Below are 22,480 nucleotides of genomic sequence, written 5' to 3' on the forward strand. Positions count from 1 at the left end.
TTTTAAGTATGGCTGCTGTAGTTACTCATTTGAAAAACTTCTGCAGGACTACATATTTAACTCCTTTCAGTTTTTTTCTCCTTTCAAAAAAAGGATCAACTCATTCACCTTTTTTATATAATGACTGATGTTTGCTGGTTTCTACTTCTTAGAAATTTCCCCAGTGTGCAGTGACTTTTGAAAAACATGTCAAGGGTTTATATATGTGCTGCCTGCTCCCTAAGCACCGGAGGAGGAGATGACGTTCCATAATAAGTTCAGTGATCAGTGCTTTTCATTCAAGTCATCTTACAAGGCCATAAGTGCATAAATGTAGGCGCACACTGGGAAAAGCTTTAATCAACAACCCTGTCTACCTCTGAAAGATGGTAAAGCTAGTGAAGAGCCAACGTCAGGTTTCAGTGTCATTATGTTTTCCAGAAAATCTTCACACAGATGCTTAGGCATGGTATGAAAACAATTCAAAAGCTACTGCTCAGCAGACCACACCTGCTCATGTTTTGTCTTACCTGATCCACCTGTTTTAATGAAGGCCTTCCCCAGAAATCAGTAAACAGCTTTCCGTGTGTCTGCAGTGAGTTATTAGCGCTTTGTTAGTGATCCGGCATTTGCAGGTTTTTATGTTGGGTAAAGTCAAACACATGACGGCAAATTCTGCGAAAGGCCTCGTGCCTTAAACAGCTTTGTAAATTTGTCAGTTAGTGTAGCCTGTACACAGCGAAGGGCGATTTTAAAAAAGAATAAACTGAAAGGAGTTAAATATATAGTCCTGCAGAAGTTTTTCAAATGAGTAACTACAGCAGCCATACTTAAAACAACAGACAGTAACCAATATAAATAGTTCATAGGTGTCTGTAATTAAAGGGTCAGTTAGTTAAAATAAGTAAAAAAAAATAAGTCTGAACTGGCATAGTCCGCCCCAATGCAGGGTGTTCATAAGAAATGTTACGATTTACTTCATAAGGTAGAAGGACTATACTTGGCCTAGATGACTACTTTTCAGAAAATCATCTGTCTCCCTTTAGAATGAATACTTTTTCTGGGACCCTATACCATAAAACAGGCCAACAAATCTGGTTTACTGGTTGCAAATAGGATTTGCCAGTACAAAAAAAAAACGAAATTGGAATTTATTTTTAACAAAATATGAGACCAGGGTCTTAGGAAAAAGCACTTGATTAACAGTCAGCCAGTCAGTCATTGTCCAACCCGCTACATCCTAACACAGGGTCACGGGGTTCTGCTGGAGCTAATCCCAGCCAACACGTGGCGCAAGGCAGGAACAAAGCCTGGGCAGGGTGCCAGCCCACCGTAGGGCACACACACACACACACACACACCAAGCACAATTTAGGATCGCCAATCTACCTATCCTGCATGTCTTTGTACTGTGGGAGGAAACCCACACAGACACGGGGAGAACATGCAAATTCCACGCAGGGAGGACCCGGGAAGCGAACCCAGGTCTCCTTACTGCGAGGCAGCAGTGCTACCCACTGCGCTACTGTGCCACCCACTTGATTAACATTCAGAAGTCATTCCCATCCATCCATCCATCCATCCATTTTCTAACCCGCTGAATCCAAACACAGGGTCACGGGGGTCTGCTGGAGCCAATCCCAGCCAACACAGGGCACAAGGCAGGAAACAATCCCGGGCAAGGTGCCAACCCACCGCAGGACACACACAAACACACCCACACACCAAGCACACACTAGGGCCAATTTAGAATCACCAATCCACCTAACCTGCATGTCTTTGGACTGTGGGAGGAAACCGGAGTGCCCGGAGGAAACCCACACAGACACGGGGAGAACATGCCAAAAATACCTCTAAAAGCACTCAGAAATGGTTGAAGACAAAGCGTTGGAGAGTTCTGAAGTGGCCAGCAATGAGTCCGGATCTAAATCCGATTGAACACTTTTGGAGAGATCTCAAAATTGCTGTTGGGAGAAGGCGCCCTTCAAATCTGAGAGACCTTGAGCAGTTTGCAAAAGAAGAGTGGTCGGAAATTCCAGTTGAAAGGTGTAACAAGCTTGTTGATGGTTATAGGAAGTGCTTATTTTTTCCAAAGGGCGTGCAACCAAATATTAAGTAGAGGGTGCCAATAATTTTGTCCAGCCCGGTTTTTGGGTTTTGTGTGAAATGATGTCAGATTTGGCTTTTTTTCTGTTTTTCTTGTGTTGTTCCAATGCACATAAAGGAAATAAACGTGTGTATACAAAAACATTTGTAATTGCAACAATTTTCTGGGAGAAATGATGCATTTTCAAGGAAAATTCCAGGGGTGCCGATAATTTCGGCCATGACTGTATATCGCTTTTATTTAAAAAAGAAAACGACTCATAAATGGCAAATGGTTTTTAAACAACATCGATCAGAGTTGTATAGTCATTTTAGCTATAGATGTATAAAAGCAGTGGTCTTTCACTCTGTAGGCCTGCCACTACCTTCATGAAGCATGACGATTCTGTCCGCTTTATGTTGTGTGTTCTTGGCAAAGAAAAGTACATCAGCTTGTTAACATTTTCTACTTTCAGAAGAGGAAGTCATAATATCCCAGCATTGCTAAGTTCCCATTTAGATAAGAGGGTCCTTCTCTCCCTCTGGAGCGCACTCTGTCAGACAGACAGTAGCTCTTTGATACTTAAGAATACCGATCCTTAGATTAGCTTTGTTTTGCAGGTGTGCAGTTATCCGCATGTTAAGCTTTAAAGAATTCTCTGTTGGAAATGGCCTAGGTATTACATTCTTTTTAAATAATAATACAATCTTCCCACTTCCAAAAATGTATCTGACGATTCTGCACTAATGGGTATTGTATTGACTGACAAGGGGGATGAAATGGAGTGCAAGAATTGGGTGGAGAACTTTTGTTTCTCGATGTACAAAGAATTGTGTGCAACGTGACATCACCAAACCGAGGACCTAGTTATTGACTGTTGACACACCAAAGAGCCCTTAGAGACTATGGAGATGGTGCACTAGGGGGGTTTGGGGGTGGGGGTCTACATCAGTGATAGGCTGGATGGCTCTGAGAAGCTAAAGAAGAAAAGACCAAGCAAACTGTTTTTTGTTTATTAGGAGTCCACGTTCTTTTAATTTGGGTGGTGACATCCTTTACATGTTCTATTAGATTATACCAATAAAGGCGCACTGCACGTTATACACATGACTTGAGCATTCCTAGTATTCATCCTCTTTCTCTGTACGTTTAGCATTCATTTGCTCAGAGGTTGATGTGCTTGCTGCTTCCTGAGCAGCTCTTCTTTACTCCACCCTAGTGGCCCGCTGCTTCTCTTCTTTCGTCAGCATCTTTTCGTGTTAAAACTGATTAAGTTAGTTTTTGTGTTGCAATTACTTCGTATGTTTTCTTTAATTTTTCACTTAATCTGGCACTTAAGTCTTCAATCTGCCTCAAAAATGATTAGCAAAGGTGGTAGGGAATGAGAACGGTGCCCGTACGCATGCGCCGCACGGCCGCCCTGCTGCGCGCTGCTGAGAGTTGATTCTACAATAAAACAAAATAAAAATAAAAAGAGTAATAAAATCATCACCCCGAAAGCGGATAGTAGACGTCACGTAGTATATGTGTACCAAATTTCAAGTCAATAGGTGAAACGGTTTGCGAGCTACAGGTGATTTAAAATCCTCGACAGACAAACGAACAGCCACGGTAGCGTATTATAGAAGAAGATAACCTTTATTAATCCCATGGAGAAATTCAAATGCATAGCGCATCAGAAACATAAAAGCAAAGGTACAGATACAGACACCCAGAACAAATAATACAGCCAGTCAATCAAAAATAAACGTAACAAGTACATCTGGTCGAAACACTGAATTACCTGATAGCAGTAGGCAGAAGAGACCCCCAGAGGCGCTACTTAGCCCACCGTGGTGGACTGAGCCTGTGGCTAAAAGTGCTCTAAGAGAGAGTGCCTCCTGGAGGTGATTTTCATGTTGACATCCATGTCTGGGTTTAAAACTCACCACAGCACTGAGTCCTCTCTGTTAAGGGTTTTTAATGATATTCTTTTAACAGTGGACTCTGGTGACTGTGTACTACTTGTGCTTCTGGACTTAACAACTGCCTTTGACACTCTAGACCATGAGATCCTCATCTCCAGGCTAGAGCAGTGGGTGGGCATCACAGGTTCGGCTCTCCAATCATCTCTCAGATAGAAGTTTTTGTGTCAGCATTGAAGATTTTACTTCCACCTCTGTTGCCCTCCCCTGGGGGGTACAACAGATCCCCATCCTGGGACCTCTTCTGTTCTCCTTGTACTTGCTGCCACTCAGTGCTATTTTCCGGAAACACGGTGTCTCCTTTCATCTTTATGCAGACGACTCTCAGGTTTATTTCCCTCTGAAGCGCCCTGCCCCATGTTCTGTCCAGCCCCTGCTTGATTGCTTTATTGACATAAGGAGTTCGATGGCATTACATTTTCTAAAGTTTAATGAGAACAAGACAGAAGTCATGCTATTTAGACCCAATGGCACCAGCGGGACCCCCTGTATCGACCTTTCCACTCTGGCTCAATTTGAGAAATCCATGATCACAAATTTTAGGTGTGAAAATGGATTCCATTTTAAAACTTGATAGCCATGTGAACGCAGTGGTAAAATCTCGCTTTTTCCAGTTGAGGCGGCTGTCAAAAATCAAGTCTGTTTTGTCTAAACGCAACCTTGAAACAGTGATACGTGCTTTTATAACCTCTCATCTAGATTACTGCAATGCGCTTCTTTTTTGGAATTAGCCAGGCCTCCATTGCTAACCCACAGCTGGTGCAAAATGCCGCTGCCTCATTTTTAAGTGGTCCAAGCAAGCAAGAGCCCATTACCCCAATTTAGGCTTCCCTTCACTGGCTTCCAGTTCATTTTCAAATCCATTTTAAGATCCTTGTATTTGTTTTTAAATCCTTTTAATGGTTGTGCCCCATTTTATTTGTCGGAACTGCTGCACCCTTATGTACCGTCTCGCTCTCTCAGGTCAGCAGACCAGGTGCTTTTACGTGTTCCTAAGGCACGATGCAAACTCCGAGGTGATTGGGTTTTTTCAGTTGCAGCTCCAAAACTCTGGAATGATTTGCCGTTGCACGTTAGGCAGGCTTCTTCACTCACTGTCTTTAAATCTTATTTAAAAACACACTTTTACTCTCTGGCTTTTAACCCAGTATGATATGTTGACTATCTGTACTTTTTATTATGAATCTCTTCAGCTCTTATGTGTTTCTGTTTCATTTACCCTCGGTTATTGTGCGTCCAATATGTTGTTTTTTTTTTATTGTACAGCATGTTGGTCAGCCTTGATTTTTTTTTTAAAGTGCTTTATAAATAAATAAATCCAATTTTCCCATCATCCTCTTTTGCACAACAGATTCCAATGTGTCTAGAGTTTTCTTTGAGCTCAGGTTGCTTCCTCAGGAGACTGCAGCAAAGAACACCACACTGGCTACTACGGACTGGTAGGACATTTCCAGAAGCTTGTTGCACACATCCAAAGACCGGAGTCTCCTTAGCAAGTCCAGTTTGCTCTGGCCCTTCTTGTTTAGCTCTACTGTGTTGTCAGACCAGTCCGGTTTGCTGTTTATGTGAACCTCCATGTACTTGTAGCTCTGCACCACTTCCATGTCCTCCCCCTGAATGGTGACAGGGTCTCAGAAACTCCTTGGCACTTCAGAAGTCCACCATCAGTTCTTTTGTCTTGCTGATGTTTGAGTTGCAGGTTGTTGTCCCTGCAGCCTAAGACAAAAGTCCTCCATGGATTTCCTGTGCTCTGGTGCGATCAGACACTGATGAACCTTGACCTTGCAGTTCAGCTCGTATCTCTTTGGAAATGGACTTTTTTGGATTTTTGTCTACCATTCTCACTATCCTTCTGCCCATCTTGGGGTTGATTTTCTCCGAGTGGCTGCATCCAGGGAGGTTTGGCGACAGTTGGCCATTGTCAAAGGAACATCAAACTGCATGGAGATGCTCTTCTAGCCTTTGCCTTTAATATGATTGATCTCCTCGGACAACTCTCTCCTTTGGCTTTCTTTGGTCCATGTTCAGTGCAGGACACACGATGACACCAAACATCAGAGTGATGACTTTTCTTCATTTAAATCGGCTGTGTGACTGACTGCATGATTGGAAATGTGTGATATGAATTCAAGAAAATGACCAATTTGAAATATGAATCAAATCCAGTTATTTAGGGTCTTTTCTAGGGGTCTAACAAGTGTTTCTAGGCCATGTTATAATATCTTTATAAAATAAGCAACACTTGATGTCTTTTCATGGCTTGCTTTGCTTTACTCGATGACATATCGCAGACATACAAGTCTACAGGGGACAACACTTTTTCAATGAGCTGGAAGGGGACCACGTAAATTGTCCACGTCTGTGTGTATGTGTATATACACACTGCTGAAAAAAATAGTCAAGTCAAGTTGGAGAGCATGCACTGGTACAGCGCGTTGCTGCACCCACTACACGACGAAACAACTCGGGCTCCCAGTTGGCAACCCCCCAGGCAGACACGCGGTCCAGTCCCACCCTCTGGAAATAACCCTCTATCTGCCGCAGCCAGGTGTTACGTGGGCAACCCTTTGGCCTGGTCCAGCCACTTGGGTCCCAAACAATAAGGATCTTATGAGCTGGAAACCCTTGGGGAAATGCGCCTCATGGCCGTAGTGCCGTAACTGACGCTCCTTCACAATGCAGGTAATGTGCCTCATTCGGGACTCCATGAGCAATCCCTCATTCGACACAGTCAAACCAACGGTACCAAAGGATTTTCCGGAGAGACACAGTACCAAAGGATTCCAGTCTTCATCTCAGGTCACTGGATAGCGTCCATGTCTCACAACCATATAGCAAGACAGGAAGCACCAGGTCTCTAAAGATTTGGACCTCACCCTCTATCTTTGCAAACCGGGATCCCGAGTTGTTTTGTTGTGTAGTGGGTGTGGCAACGTGCTGTACCTGTGCATGCTGCACAACTTGAACTTGTTCTTGATCTTGATCCGAAGGGTGATTTTAAATGTTGCCTTAATTTTTCTGAACAGTATATAACAATGGTTCCCAATCTTAATCCTGGAGACCCACAGTGGCTGCCGGTTTTTGTTCCAACCAACTTCCGTTTTTCGTTGAACTCTTAGCCTAATTAAGTGAGTCGTTATTTCACAGGTTCTGTGTTTTGGAGTCAATGTAGAAATTACAAACTAAGTTTGGTAGAATTTTATTAAAACGTAATAAGCAGTTATATGGGGAAAATGTAGTTAAGTGTTTTCATCCTAATTTTCATTCTGCTTTTCCAGGTGTTCTGGTTATTTTATCGATTATTTACTAATTAGCAAGTCTGACACTGAAGTCGTTGCTTCTTTCATCATCCCGGGTGTCTGCTACGCTGGTTGCTAATTGTCACTATTAGGGTTAAATGAAGGGATCAAACTACACAGGAAAAGGGGAAAATAATAGGCAAAACAACAAAAGAGAATTAAGCGTTTATAGCTTTGGAAATATGTCTTTTAAATGTAAAAACCATACAGTGGAACCTTGGATAGCGCTCATAATTCGTTCCGGATTCGTGTTTGTAATCCAAAGCGCTCGTATATCAAAGCAAATTTCCCTATAAGAAACAATGGAAACTCGGATGATTCATTCCACAACCCAAAACTATTCATATATAAATAATTAATACAAAATATAAAGTAACAATACATAAAACAAATTAAACTGTACTTTACCTTTTGAAATGAATCGTGGCTGGTGTGACGGAGACAAGAGAGAGGAGGAGGAGGGTTATTATGTAGGACGACTTTCACTCTAACGGAATCCCTGCTATGTGTTGGCTCACTGGAATCTTTTTCTTTTTTTTGCGGCTTTAACAAGGAAACCTATCCAGTCGATGACAGTTGCTTTTGTCTGAAGATTCACTACACTTGGACACAAAATAAAAAAAAATTGCTTTATGCACTGTAAGGTTTCTAAACTCTTTTGGGGTTCACCCCCAACGGGACGACATACAGAAGAGCGTCCCGAAGCAACTGCAGGCTCCCAGCACTGTAGCAGTTCGCCGTAAAAGTGAATCCGAAAAGATCGTGGCCATGCTATAAGCGCCTGATGTTGATGGGTGATACAAGAAACATTACAAATGCAAGGCACAGTATTACTTGGCCACTAACCTGCTGTGTCTGTGTATAGGAGAACGTCAGATCCCGCTGCAATAAATAACCGCACTTTTCCTGTTTCAAGATGAATAAAGCTGGTGTTGCTCAGCTTCGTGTTTTGGGGTGCAAGACAGGGACTCGCACGTTACAGCACACACACGTGGTCACCATGCTATAGTAAACAGTAGACGCTCGCACGGATGTTGACTATATGAGTGAGGCACGCCGACTGAGACCAAGAATGGGAGACGATTACCCACAATCCCGCAGCGAGAGAGAACCACCATCAGCTCAGTTGTGATCACGTGACACTCAGCAGACAAATCGTATACATACTACTCGTAGTGCAAGACCTCGCTCGTTTATCAAGTTAAAATGTACTAAAAATTTTAAAGCTCATCTTGCAGCTCAAGTTACTTGCAAACTAAAGTTTTACTGTACTGTTTGTGTTTTTCTGAATGCAGAATAAGAGAAGAGTAAAAAAAAGACCAGCTAATTAAATGAGATCAGTTTGTTATTGATTATTATCACTGATTGTGAATCTGGTTGGAACAAAAACCTGCAGCCACAGTGGGTCCCCCGGAGTTTGGGAACCACTAGTATATAATATACAGTATATATAAATAAAATATATACAGCAGGGGTCTCCGACTCCAGTCCTGGAGAGCTACTGTGGCTGCAAGTTTTCTTTCTAACTCTTTTTCTTAATTAGTGACCAGTTTTTGCTGCTAATTAACTATTTCCTTTTATTTTAATTGACTTTTCTTGAGACTCTGATCGCTGAATTGATTCTTTTTTCCCTTAAATAGCAGCTAAACATAAATTTGATGTGAAGTGAGCCAACAGATGACCAACTAAGGGCCTCAAACTCCAACCTTTATTCAGTTTCTTAATTTGAAGCCAATTAAACCAGTTATTTAATTCCATGATGCTCATTCTGCCATGGCAGACATTTCCAATTTTTTTTTTTTAAGAGCGCGGTCAAAATGTTTTGTGGACCTGAGCAGATCAACATTACTGAGGCCTTCACCTTTCTTTGTTTTCAGTTATTGCGGGATGGATGCAGGTTGTTGGTTCATTTCAATCACAGTGGTACTTTGATATACGTCTGCTTTGGAATAAGTCCAACTTGGTATACGTCCTGTTTGGACGCGAAAAATTTTTCTTGGCATATGACCTTTGTTTGGAATACGACTTGCATGCTAGAACGCCGCGTGCTACCCTTGTTTACCTCTCTCGAGACAAAGCCACGAGCGTCAGTAGGCCAGTTGCTAGCATTCAGTGAACAACCTGCGCTATATCTTTATGTGAATTTTCACGTGATTTCGTGTTTTTCGCATAAATTTGAATTGATTGTTGAAAAATATGAAGTTGGCATGCATGTCCGGGACATGGCTGCCGCATACCGTATGCCGAGAATGACGGTATCTACGATTGTGAAAAACAAAGACGTTATTAAAAAGTAAAGTGAGGTTAAATTTTCATTTATTTCATCTAATTGCTTTTGTATTTATGTATTTTAGTATTAAGCAGTGTTTAAATTATTTTATACAACCCCATCAATGTATAATATGCCAATAATAATAGGATTTTTTTTCATGGGAATGGATTAATCATTTTCCCTTTATTTTTTATGGGAAACATTTGTTTGGTATACGTCCTGTTTGGTATAAGTCAAAGGATCTGGAACGGGTTAAGGATGTATACCGAGATACCACTGTGTTGTTGTTTTATCTGTGTTTTTATCTTGCTTTGCCTTTGTTTAAACGTTTTATGTAGCACTTTAAGATTTACTCCTAATGTAAAGTGCCCTATAAATAAAATGCATTATTATTATTATTATTGTGTCTTGATATTGTTTGGTTGCTAATTAAGGAAAAAAGAAATAATTAAGGGGCCTGAGTCTTAAGTTGTGTATCAATTAAAATGAAGTCAAAGAGTTAATTAGCAGCAGGGTTAGAATGAAGAATGAAACCTGCAGCCACAGTAGCTCTCCAGGACGGGAGTTGGAGACCCCTGACATGCAGTATAGCGTATGTTTATGTGTGTACATGCAAAATTTATTTATTTATTAGGTAAGCTGTCCCTTTTCTTTACATTTGTTGAGGGATTCCTCCTCAGTCAGTTCAGTCTCTCATTAACTGTCCTTTTTGTTTTTGTATCTCCAGCAATCCAGGATGAATGTAAATGTGGAAGACCTGACGAAGCCGCAGCTGCTGATGCTGTTTAGTGTCCTCGAGGGAGAGCTGGAGGCACGAGATCTTGTCATCGAAGCTCTGCGGGTTAGTTACCGGTCTCGTTCTTCATGAATTTCTGACACCAGCTGCTAACCCATGCACATTTTTCAAGTGCCGTCGACATGTCCCCCCTGACCCAAAGATGTGTGATCTAGGACAAGGGAGAGAGGTAGTCTTGAGTGACATGTCCCGTCTGGTGTGCGGAGGCACCTAGGCTTGGGTTTTATTATGCTGGCCTTTCAGTTTTTTTTTTTTTTTTCGTGGCATTAGCTAATCATTACTCATCTTGTAGAAGGAAGTTAGTTTTGCCTGCAGGCAGCAAGTTAATTTTTCTGTTACATGTTCTTCCTCTATTTTTTTTTTCTGACATAATAAATAGGAGTGTGGGGGTCTTTACAAATAATACCATCCCTCTGTGCCTTACTCTCCCTTTTAATTAAAACTTCCAGCTTCCAAATTAGTGTGTGTGCAGGATGCTCGGCCTTAAGGAGCTGCTTTGAAAGGACAAAGTTCATATAGAAAAAGTACACAAAAACAGCAGCCTCGCCCTGATAAAGCCGAAAGAAACAAAAATTTGTGGGTTTTACCGCAGCAAATTATTACTGGATTTTTTCCTTTGCACTGAATCATTTGGCAAAGAGCATTTACTGTACACATCACCATTAACAGTGTGCAGAGTAACAGGATGTTTTACAGGGAATACAACATCATAAACATTAGCTGGCCTGACAGTATGAATATCAAACAAATAAAAGGAAAAATACAGAATTAGCAGTATGAATATCAAACATGGAAAAATACAGAATTAGTATGAATATCAATGAAATAAAAGGAAAAATACGGAATTAGCAGTATAATAAAAGGAAAAATACAGAATTAGCAGTATGAATATCAATCAAATTAAAGGAAAAATACAGAATTAGTATAATAAAAGGAAAAATACAGAATTAGCAGTATGAATATCAAACAAATTAAAGGTAAAATATAGAATTAGCAGTTTAATAAAAGGAAAAAATACAGAATTAGCAGTATGAATATCAAACAAATAAAAGGAAACAATACAGAATTTAGCAGTATGAAAATCAAATAAATAAAAGGAAAAAATACAGAATTTAGCAGTATGAAAATTAAATAAAGGAAAAATACAGAATTAGTATGAATATCAATCAAATAAATGGGAAAAAAACAGAATTAGCAGTATGAATATCAAACAAATTAAAGGTAAAATATAGAATTAGCAGTATAATAAAAGGAAAAAAACAGAATTAGCAGTATGAATATCAAACAAATAAAAGGAAAAATACAGAATTAGCAGTTCGGCCCTTATTTATGACAGCCTGCAGTGGTGTTGTAGCATGTGGAGATGATCAAGCAGCATAGTGATTTAACTTCTGTGTACAGATGCACATTTATTTGAATTCATCATACATGGTGAAGGGGCGGGGGGGGAGACGCACCAATTGGTGAATTAATTAAAAAAACAAACTTTACTAATAAACTTTAAGAAATCCCCTTCAAAATACTCTTAATTTAGATACCATACACTTGTCCAGGCTCTTCTCCCATGCCTGAAAATGTTTCCTTTACTCATTTTTGTTAGCAAATCTAGAGTTCCTTACTTTTTTTAAATCCCTGGCTTTTTTCCACAGTAGCAAATCTTCTCGATTTTCATTCCGGGAACAAAAAGAAGGCACAGGGAGTGAATATGGGGGATGCGAAGTAACAACTACACTGTTTGTTTCACGCACATTGCAGTGGATGCAGGTGTGTGGTCACGGAGCAAAAATCCAGTTTTGGGTACGGCATTCCTCCTGAAAAAAGTTTTTTTTTTTTCCTTATGTTTTCCCATTGATACCACAACAATTTAATGTTAGGCCACTGTTGAACAGTCTATATACGGCAAACAAGCTCTTTAGGCGCTAGTCTGTTTGTGCCAAAAGCCAGGATCTTCATTGTCTCAACCCCTCCTGTCGACAAAAGTCGACACCCGCCCTAAAGTAGTTAAAATAGGACATAAGGCTTTTATGTGTCTGGTTATTCAGGAGGTTAGAGAAAAAAGTTTTTTTCCAGAGTCTGAGTTTGGCTGGTCAGGTAACATGAAATTGGTGATTGGTTCCTTCAAACACCTCATTGGAGCATCCCTAGTAATAAATCCACTAATGATGGTGTCCTCAGCAAACTTAACAATGATTTTTACTGAAGGGTCAAAGAACCAGTCATTGTTGTACAGGGAAGAGAGTAGGTAGGTTTCAAAGAAGGCAGGTGCTTCTTCATCTAATGACTACAGAAGAGTGGCACTGACATCTCACATCATGAAGACCTTTAAATGACTGATCCTGGACTTTATGTGCCCTCTAATGGAAGAACACTTGCACCCACTGAAGTTTGCCTATCAGAGATTGGAGTAGAGGATGCAATTATCTGTCTGCTCCACAAGGCTTATTCTCACCTGGACAATTAGGGCAGTACTGTGAGGATTATGTTTTTTTGGATTTCTCCTGTATCTTCAAAACCATTAAGTCATCCCTGTTAAAGGGTCGGCTCAGAAATATACAGGTGGAAGAGCTTATGGTGTCCTAGATAATGGACTATCTGTCGGGCAGACCACCGTGTGTGAGACTCAAGGACTGTGTGAGCAACACTGGAGCAGCACAAGGAACAGGCCTGCCTCTTCACTCTGTACACCTCCTACTATAAATATAACAGCAGGGTGTGTCACTTGCAGAAAATTCTCAGATGATTCTGCACTTATGGGGTGTATTGATAAGGGGGGTGAGATGGAGGAGAGGAGTTAGGTGGAAAAATTGATTTCTTCCTGCAAAGAGAATTGTCTACATCTTAACATCAGTAAAACCAAAGAACTGCTTATTTACTACCACACCAAAGAGTCTCTACGTCCGGTCACTATTCAAGGATGGGATGTACAGGTGGTCCACTCCTACAACTCCTTGGAGGTCCACATCATTGACTGGTCTTGTAGCATAGTGGAACTTTAGAAGAAAGGGCAAGGCAGACTATTCTTCCTTAGGAGACTGCTTTCCATTAATGTGGGTAGCAACATCCTTCACGCCTTCTACAACTCTGTGATGGTAAGGGTTCTCCTATCTCTCTCTCTCCTATCTTTCTGTCTTTTTTTTTGGGGTGCCTTGCATGTCTATCCACCCACCTACCTGCTATCTACCTCATAAATCCCCCACCCAGCTTTGAGGGGCACCAGTGCTAATACAGGGTCTCCTATACTTTCTTCTCTCTCCACATTTCTTGTCGTCTGCCTACTCTAAACCTATAAATACCATGTTCAGTCCTTTCTGTTTCTATGTGTACGTTTCTGTAATCTTATCTTGAGGAACAAATCACATCTGTTCTAATGTTTCTTGGTATAAATCCAAATTGCCGTTCTCCTCTCATCATCTTGCTTCTCAGCCTTTTATCAATTATTTTTTCCCATATTTGAATTGTCTGTGACATTGTCTGTTGCGTGTTTCCATTTTCATTAAAAGAAAATGCAACACAACATCATAGATACAGATCAAGATGCATATCCAAAATAGAATGTAATGTATACACATTCTGCATAAGTATATATAGTTTTGTTCCCACGCTACAAAAACTACGCTCTCCCATAACCATCAGTGTCCTTCTATAAACAATAGTTTGTGTTTAGATAAATGAAGTCTTGGTCAGCACTTTATATCCGTTAAGTGCTTATAATAGGAAGGAAGTCAGTTCTGTTCCATTCACGAGAAGCAATAAATAACTAAAAAATTCCATCCAACTTGGCAAGCTGGATTAAAAGGCAGCAATGCAGGGCGCTCCTCCTGGATAGTGAATTGCTACAGCTGGTTGTCTCACCACCTACTCTGTAACATCAAATGTTCAATAATTTTTGAGCTTTCACTGCTTCATTTTCTTTATAACCTTAGAAGGAAAGAGGTGGCCACAAAACAAATGCTGTCTGCTAACTTAAGCCCTTTTGATGCTCCAATCTTCCGCCTATTCACTCAAACAATCGCCATGTTTCAACTTGAACTGAAGCAGGAAGTTGCAAGGCCACCATAAATTTTACATACAGTGTATTCCAAGCCCTTTACTATTTTGCAGTTTATGTTGCAGCCTTGTGCTAAAAACAAGCAACACTCATTATCCCACAATGGCAAAGCGAAAAAACAAGATTTTAGAAATTTTCAGAAATGTATTAAAAATAAATCACTGAAATATCACATTGACACAATGTGGACTTGCAAGTGTCTGTTTGGTTTGAAGATACAGTGCATCCGGAAAGTATTCACAGCACATCACTTTTTCCACATTTTGTTATGTTACAGCCTTATTCCAAAATGGATTAAATTCATTTTTTCCCTCAGAATTCTACATACAACACCCCATAATGACAACGCGAAAAAAGTTTACTTGAGGTTTTTGCAAATTTATTAAAAATAAAAAAACTGAGAAAGCACATGTACATAAGTATTCACAGCCTTTGCCATGAAGCTCAAAATTGAGCTCAGGTGCATCCTGTTTCCCCTGATCATCCTTGAGATGTTTCTGCAGCTTCATTGAAGTCCACCTGTGGTAAATTCAGTTGACTGGACATGATTTGGAAAGACACACACCTGTCTATATAAGGTCCCACAGTTGACAGTTCATGTCAGAGCACAAACCAAGCATGAAGTCAAAGGAATTGTCTGTAGACCTCTGAGACAGGATTATCTCGAGGCACAAATCTGGGGAAGGTTACAGAAAATTTTCTGCTGCTTTGAAGGTCCCAATGAGCACAGTGGCCTCCATCATCCGTAAGTGGAAGAAGTTTGAAACCACCAGGACTCTTCCTAGAGCTGGCCGGCCATCTAAACTGAGCGATCGGGGGAGAAGGGCCTTAGTCAGAGAGGTGACCAAGAACCCGATGGTCACTCTGTCAGAGCTCCAGAAGTCCTCTGTGGAGAGAGGAGAACCTTCTAGAAGGACAACCATCTCTGCAGCAATCCACCAATCAGGCCTGTATGGTAGAGTGGCCAGACGGAAGCCACTCCTTAGTAAAAGGCACATGGCAGCCCGCCTGGAGTTTGCCAAAAGGCACCTGAAGGACTCTCAGACCATGAGAAAGAAAATTCTCTGGTCTGATGAGACAAAGATTGAACTCACATTTGGAGGAAACCAGGCACCGTTCATCACCAGGCCAATACCATCCCTACAGTGAAGCATGGTGGTGGCAGCATCATGCTGTGGGGATGTTTTTCAGCGGGAAGGACTGGGAGACTAGTCAGGATAAAGGAAAAGATGACTGCAGCAATGTACAGAGACATCCTGCATGAAAACCTGCTCCAGAGCGCTCTTGACCTCAGACTGGGGCGACAGTTCATCTTTCAGCAGGACAACGACCCTAAGCACACAGCCAAGATATCAAAGGAGTGGCTTTAGGACAACTCTGTGAATGTCCTTGAGTGGCCCAGCCAGAGCGCAGACTTGAATCCGATCGAACATCTCTGGAGAGATCTTAAAATGGCTGTGTACGGATGCTTCCCATCCAACCTGATGGAGCTTGAGAGGTTCTGCAAAGAGGAATGGGCGAAACTGCTCAATACTTTGTCGATGCACCTTTGGCAGCAGTTACAGCCTCAAGTCTTTTTGAATATGATGCCACAAGCTTGGCACGCCTATCCTTGGCAAAGGCTGTGAATACTTATGTACATGGGATATCTCAGTTTTTTTATTTTTAATAAATTTACAAAAACCTCAAGTAAACTTTTTTCACGTTGTCATTATGGAGTGTTGTGTGTAGAATTGAGGAAAAAATTGAATTTAATCCATTTTGGAATATGGCTGTAACATAACAAAATGTGGAAAAAGTGATGCGCTGTGAATACTTTGTGGTGATGCCGCCTGATCTCACTCTCTTTGTCAGCCTCCACCTTTTTTTCTGCACAGCGTGGCCACTACGCATACGTATCGAAACCCTTTACTCCGTGCTTCCTCAAAGTGACTTGCGATTCAAGTCTCGAGTCGTCTTGGGTGTGATGCCACAAGCTTCACATGACTAGATTTGAAGATTTTGTTTTGCCATTCTTCACTGCATATCCTCTCCACTGAGATATTGGCTGTCCAATGAGCCAATGAAATATCTGTTGTGGCGGATGGCTGGGGCCCATGCCCGGGACGCCCCTTCAATACTTGGTCCATGGGAACAGCCATGGGCAACACACTACTTCCCCCGGAATGCTTGGTGGCAGCCCCCCGGGTTGCATCGGGGCCACAGACATGGGACTTCGGAGCTCAGCCCTGTTGGGCTTGACGCATATTTTTAGGAAGTTACTGTGCCCTGGGGAAATTCCAAAGGACTGGAAAATGATAAATATTATCTTATTATATAAAGAGGCTGACTGGGCAGATCTAAGCAACTGTAGGCCAGTAAGCTTAACATGTGTCACAAGTACATCAATGGAAGAAATTATTAAGGAAAAGATTGAGGTAAGACACATGGTAAGAACAGGAATTTTACTGTAGAGTCCGAACAGGTTCAGAAGATGGAGGCCATGTTTTGCTAACATGCTAAAATTCTATGTGGAAGCAACAATAGGATACAATCAAAGTGGAGCATATATGATATTGTTTATCTGGACTTTCAGAAAGCATTTGAGAAGGTGCCACATGGGCATCAAACTAAAAGAAGTGGGAGTTCAGGGTGTGGTGTGTAGATGGGTCCAGAATTGGTTTAACTCTTTCAGGGCGAATGTTGACTTTTGTCGAAATTCAGGGGTAGAGGATGGTAATCAGCTGTTTCACTCTCATTGCTTCCATGATTTGACTTTGATTTCCTTCGCGTGAATGAGTAGCGAAGAGCAAACAACCTCTAAAATGGCATCGATGTCTGGTGAGAGACCAAAGCGAAATACTCAGCGAGTGACATTTTGTGTGTTATTGCTGAATCGGACTCTGACTTTGATGCAGGTGGTCTGGAGATGGAGATCTAAAAACGAAAGTGACGTACCAGCTTCAGCTGATCGTAGTACTGAACATGTTCATGTAGCTTATGTGCCTACAGCAACGTTCACCTAGGAGTATACCGGCACTTACGATGACAAGAGGTATAAATCAGATTGCATCACACTATGACTGCCACCACCACCACACCAAGATAGCCATGCAGCCGGACCACCACGGCATTCCTTCTGGCCGTTGAGCTGCCCCGAGCAGCTGCCAGAGATGACAGCATGCCTCAGCATGCAGCAACAGACATTTTAAGTTGATTTATGTGTGAAACCATTGCTTTGTTAGATTTTTTTTTTTTTTTATGAAAAGATATTCAGCCCTCAAAGAGTTAAACATGAGGTGCAGTGATGGTGTGAGGAACTTTATCTGAATTTGGTCACATTAGAGTGGTATCCAGCAGGGGTCAGTGCTGGGACTGCTGCTACTTTTAATATATATACTGTAAATGATTTGGATAGGAATATAAATAAAAAGCTTTATAGATGATACCAAGCCAGGAGAATTGGCAGATAATCTCTAATTCATTGAATCGTTACAGAGGAACAGCATGCAGTATTGGACAGATTTGTGGCAGACAGAATTTAATGTCAGTAATTGTAAAGTGTTACATGTGAGAAGGATTTAGGAGTTGTAAACGACTCAACACTATCAACAGCTAGACAGCGTTCAGAAGCCATGAAGAAGTCAAACAGAATGTCAGGTTATATAGCGCCTTCATGTGTGGAGTACAAGTCCAAGGAAGTTTTGCTCAAGCTTTATAACACACTGGTGGGGCCTCATCTGGAGTACTGTGTGCAGTTTTGGTCTCTGGGCTATGAATAGGACATAGAAATGTAGGAAATATTCCAGAGAAGAGTAACTTGGCGGACTACAGGAGATGAGTTATGAGGAAAAATTAAAAAAGAGCTGAGCATTTACAGTGTGAGCAAAAGGAGATTAAGAGATGACATGATTGACTTTATGAAGGGAATTAGTACAGTGGATCAAGACTGTGAATTTAAAATGAGTTCATCAAGAACACAGGGACACAGAAACTTAAAGGTAAATTTCCCACAAATATTAGGAAGTTTTTCTTCATACAGAGAACCACAGACACTTGGAATAAATGACCGAGTAGTGTGGTAGACTGTAGGAGACTAGCGACCTTCAAATCTCAGTCTGATGTTATTTTGGAAGATTTGAGTGGGTAGGACTGGGCTGAACGGCCTGTTCTCGTTTCAATTTTGCTGATAATCTAATATCATCATTTAACTTGCCAGTGAGTATGATTGCCTTCTCAATATCAGTGTATGGTAGTGATCCAGAAATTAAATACACCCTTGTATAATAGACACACTGAAACCCTACACTTATAAATTGGATGACTTTTGTTTTTGCCAACAAAGGGTTTTTCACACCCAGGTTGCAGTTTTTTTTGTTTTTTTTTGAGAACTCCCATTGAATTACACAATAGAAAAACAATGAGTGCTGGTGGTAAATTAAATCTATTGTGATCCGAACACAGTGCAATACAGTGTATTAGTAACCGTCTCCTTATAGATGACTTCTTATTTTACATGTCTAGGGTGAGTAGCAGTAGTTACTGTAGTATGTGGAGGCTTTTGTTTTTACTGCAGAAAAGGAAGATGTTGTCAGAGCAAAATGCTGCAGGTGTTTAACTTTTTGTGGGGCTTCTGCAAATTTTAGGGAAATGTTGGCAGAAATCTTTAGGGACAGGACCTCATCAGGCATATTCAAGAATATAAACTGCTCAAAAAAATTAAAGGAACACTTTGAAAACACATCAGATCTCAAGGGGGAAAAAAATCTTGCTGGCTATCTCTGCTGCTCTGGACTGATATGGTGATGTGTGAGGAACGAAAGGATGGAAATGAAAATAATCAATGTACTGAGAGAGGGCTGAATTCAAAGACATCCCAAAAATCAAAGGGAACAAAATGATGTGGCAGGCAGGTGAGTCCATTTAGACGAAATTTTATTGCAGCAACTCCAAATCGTACACAGTAGTTTGTATGCATGTCTGGCAACGTCCTAATGAGACGACGGATGGTGTCCTGGGGGATCTCCTCCCAGATCTGGACCAGGGCATCACTGCGCTTTTGGACAGTCTGAGGCGTCAGATGGACTGAAACATAATGTCCCACCCAGAGGTGTTCTATTGGATTGAGGTCAGGCGAGTGAGCGTGGGGGGTGCCAGTCAATGGTACCAGTTCCTTCATCCTCTCACCACAAGAGGCTGGGCATTGTTGTGCACCAGGAGGAGCCCAGGATCTACTGCAGCAGCATAGGGTCTGACAATTGGTCCAGTTTCATCCTGATACCTAATGGCAGTCAAGGTGCGGTTGTCTATCCCGTAGAGGACTGTGCATCCCTTCATTAATATGCATCCCCAGACCATCACTGACCCACCTCCAAACCGGTCATGCTGAATGATGTTACAGGCAGCAGAATGTTCTCCATGGCTTCTCCAGACCCTTTCACGTCTGTCACATGTGCTCAGGGTGAACCTGCTCTCATCTGTGAAAAACACAGGGCACCAATGGTGGACCAGCCAATTCTGGTATTCTATGGCAAATACTAGTCGTGCTCCACGGTGCTGGGCAGGCAGTGAGCACAGGGCCCACTAGAGGACATTAGGCCCCCAGGTCACCCTCATGAAGTCTACAGTTAGGTCCATAAATATTTGGACAGAGACAACTTTTTTCTAATTTTGGTTCTGTACATTACCACAATGAATTTTAAATGAAAGTGCAGTCTTTCAGCTTTAATTCAGTGGGGTGAACAAAACGATTGCATAAAAATGTGAGGCAACTAAAGCATTTTTTGAACACAATCCCTTCATTTCAGGGGCTCAAAAGTAATTGGACAATTGACTCAAAGGCTATTTCATGGGCAGGTGTGTGCAAGTCCGTCGTTATGTCATTATCAATTAAGCAGATAAAAGGCCTGGAGTTGATTTGAGGTGTGGTGTTTGCATGTGGAAGATTTTGAACAGACAACATGCGGTCAAAGGAGCTCTCCATGCAGGTGAAAGAAGCCATCCTTAAGCTGCGAAAAAAAATAGAGAAAACCCATCCAAGAAATTGCTACAATATTACAAGTGGCCAAATCTACAGTTTGGTACATCCTTAGAAAGAAAGCAAGCACTGGTGAACTCAGCAATGCAAAAAGACCTGGACGTCCACGGAAGACTACAGTGATGGATGATCGCAGAATCATTTCCATGGTGAAGAGAAACCCCTTCACAACAGCCAACCAAGTGAACAACACTCTCCAGGGGATAGGCGTATCGATATCCAAGTCTACCATAAAGAGAAGACTGCATGAAAGTAAATACAGAGGGTGCACTGCAAGGTGCAAGCCACTCATAAGCCTCAAGAATAGAAAGGCGAGATTGGACTTTGCTAAAGAACACCTAAAAAAGCCACCACAGTTCTGGAAAAACATTCTTTGGACAGATGAAACCAAGATCAACCTCTACCAGAATGATGGCAAGAAAAAAGTATGGAGAAGGCGTGGAGCAGCTCGTTATCCAAAACATACCACATCATCTATAAAACACGGTGGAGGCAGTGTGATGGCTTGGGCGTACATGGCTGCCAGTGGCACTAGGACACTAGTGTTTATTGATGATGTGACACAGGACAGAAGCAGCTGAATGAATTCTGAGGTGTTCAGAGACATACTGTCTGCTCAAATCCAGCTAAATACAGCAGTCAAATTGATTGTCCATCTGTATCATGAAACGCCGCCCAATGACCCAAAACATACAGCCAAAGCAACCCAGAAGTTTATTAAAGCAAAGAAGTGGAAAATTATTGAATGGCCAAGTCAGTCACCTGATCTTAACCCAACTGAGCAGGCATTTCACTTGTTGAAGACTAAACTTCAGACAGAAAGGCCCACAAACAAACAGCAACTGAAAGCCGCTGCAGTAAAGGCCTGGCAGAGCATCAAAAAGGAGGAAACCCAACATCTGGTGATGTCCAGGAGTTCAAGACATCAGGCTGTCATTGCCAGCAAAGGGTTTTCAACCAAGTATTAGAAATTAACATTTTGTTTCCAGTTATTTAATTTGTCCAATTACTTTTGAGCCCCTGAAATGAAGGGATTGTGTTAATAAAATGCTTTAGTTGCCTCACATTTTTATGCAATCGTTTTGTTCACCCCACTGAATTAAAGCTGAAAGTCTGCACTTCAACTGCATCTGAGTTGTTTAATTTAAAATTCACTGTGGTAATGTACAGAACCAAAATTAGAAAAAAGTTGTCTCTGTCCAAATATTTATGGACCTAACTGTTTTCTCATTGTTGCCTCCCCCCCACCCCACCCCAGTGCACCAAAGCAGCTGAAACTGATGGACAAGCCCCTCTGCTACTTCACTGTCCAGATCAATAGCCCACAAGTTTCATTGACTTAATGCTATACTCTGATTCAAACGTGTCCCTTTCATTTTTTTGAGCAGTATACAATGCCAGCTGTGTTACTCGTCTTCACCCAGGAACTTCCCCAAGACAATGGTGTTACACCTGTCTTAGTACTTTAAAAAGTGTCCTGAAATTGCCTTTGATTATTTTTTTTGTACCAAAAGATGTCAATTGAAACACACTATTAGGTTTTCCTTTAACACTGAGAAAATGTTCCCAGCCCGGGTGTAAACCAAATACTACATCTTTAATAGCTCATGCAAGTCTTCAAAAGGTCATGTCATTTTCCATCGGTTACAGCGGGTACTGGTGCCTACCTCAACTAGCATAGGGCACAAGGCAGGAACAAACCCAAGACAGGGTGCCAAGTCTTAGAAGATAATTATTTGATTTTTCCACTTTTGCAGCCTCATGTGTCTGCAGTTGTGATGCTACAGAACTCCATTAGCTGGTAGAGCAGGACCACCCGACGCACCAAGGCATTGAGTGGCATTCACATACACACATTCACAAGGGGATTGCGATTTGTAAATGGTAAATGTGCACAGTCCAGGTTTGATAAATCTGAAAAAAGTTTTTTTTTTTTGAACTTGCATATCTCTATGCGCAAATCCACTTAAAAGTTTTTATAAGTGAGGCCCGGGTTTGGGGACAACGACTTCCCTTATTG

At 41.5% G+C, this 22,480-nt stretch overlaps 2 protein-coding genes across 2 annotated transcripts in view; one reads left to right on the forward strand and one right to left on the reverse strand.

The window, feature by feature from the left end:
• Positions 1-22,480, forward strand: part of cttnbp2nlb (CTTNBP2 N-terminal like b) — a 100,835-nt gene that overhangs the window by 35,812 nt on the left and 42,543 nt on the right. The window contains exon 2 of the mRNA XM_028796350.2: positions 10,328-10,441. Within this exon, the coding sequence (XP_028652183.2) occupies positions 10,337-10,441 (105 nt within the window). The 5' untranslated portion in view covers positions 10,328-10,336. The remainder of the gene's footprint in view (positions 1-10,327; positions 10,442-22,480) is intronic.
• LOC127527026 (uncharacterized) overlaps positions 1-22,480 on the reverse strand; it is a 140,621-nt gene that overhangs the window by 21,491 nt on the left and 96,650 nt on the right. The gene's annotated exons all lie outside the window — the stretch shown is intronic.

Source organism: Erpetoichthys calabaricus, chromosome 3 (genome assembly GCF_900747795.2).
Source record: "Erpetoichthys calabaricus chromosome 3, fErpCal1.3, whole genome shotgun sequence".
Taxonomy (NCBI): Eukaryota; Metazoa; Chordata; class Cladistia; order Polypteriformes; family Polypteridae; genus Erpetoichthys; species Erpetoichthys calabaricus.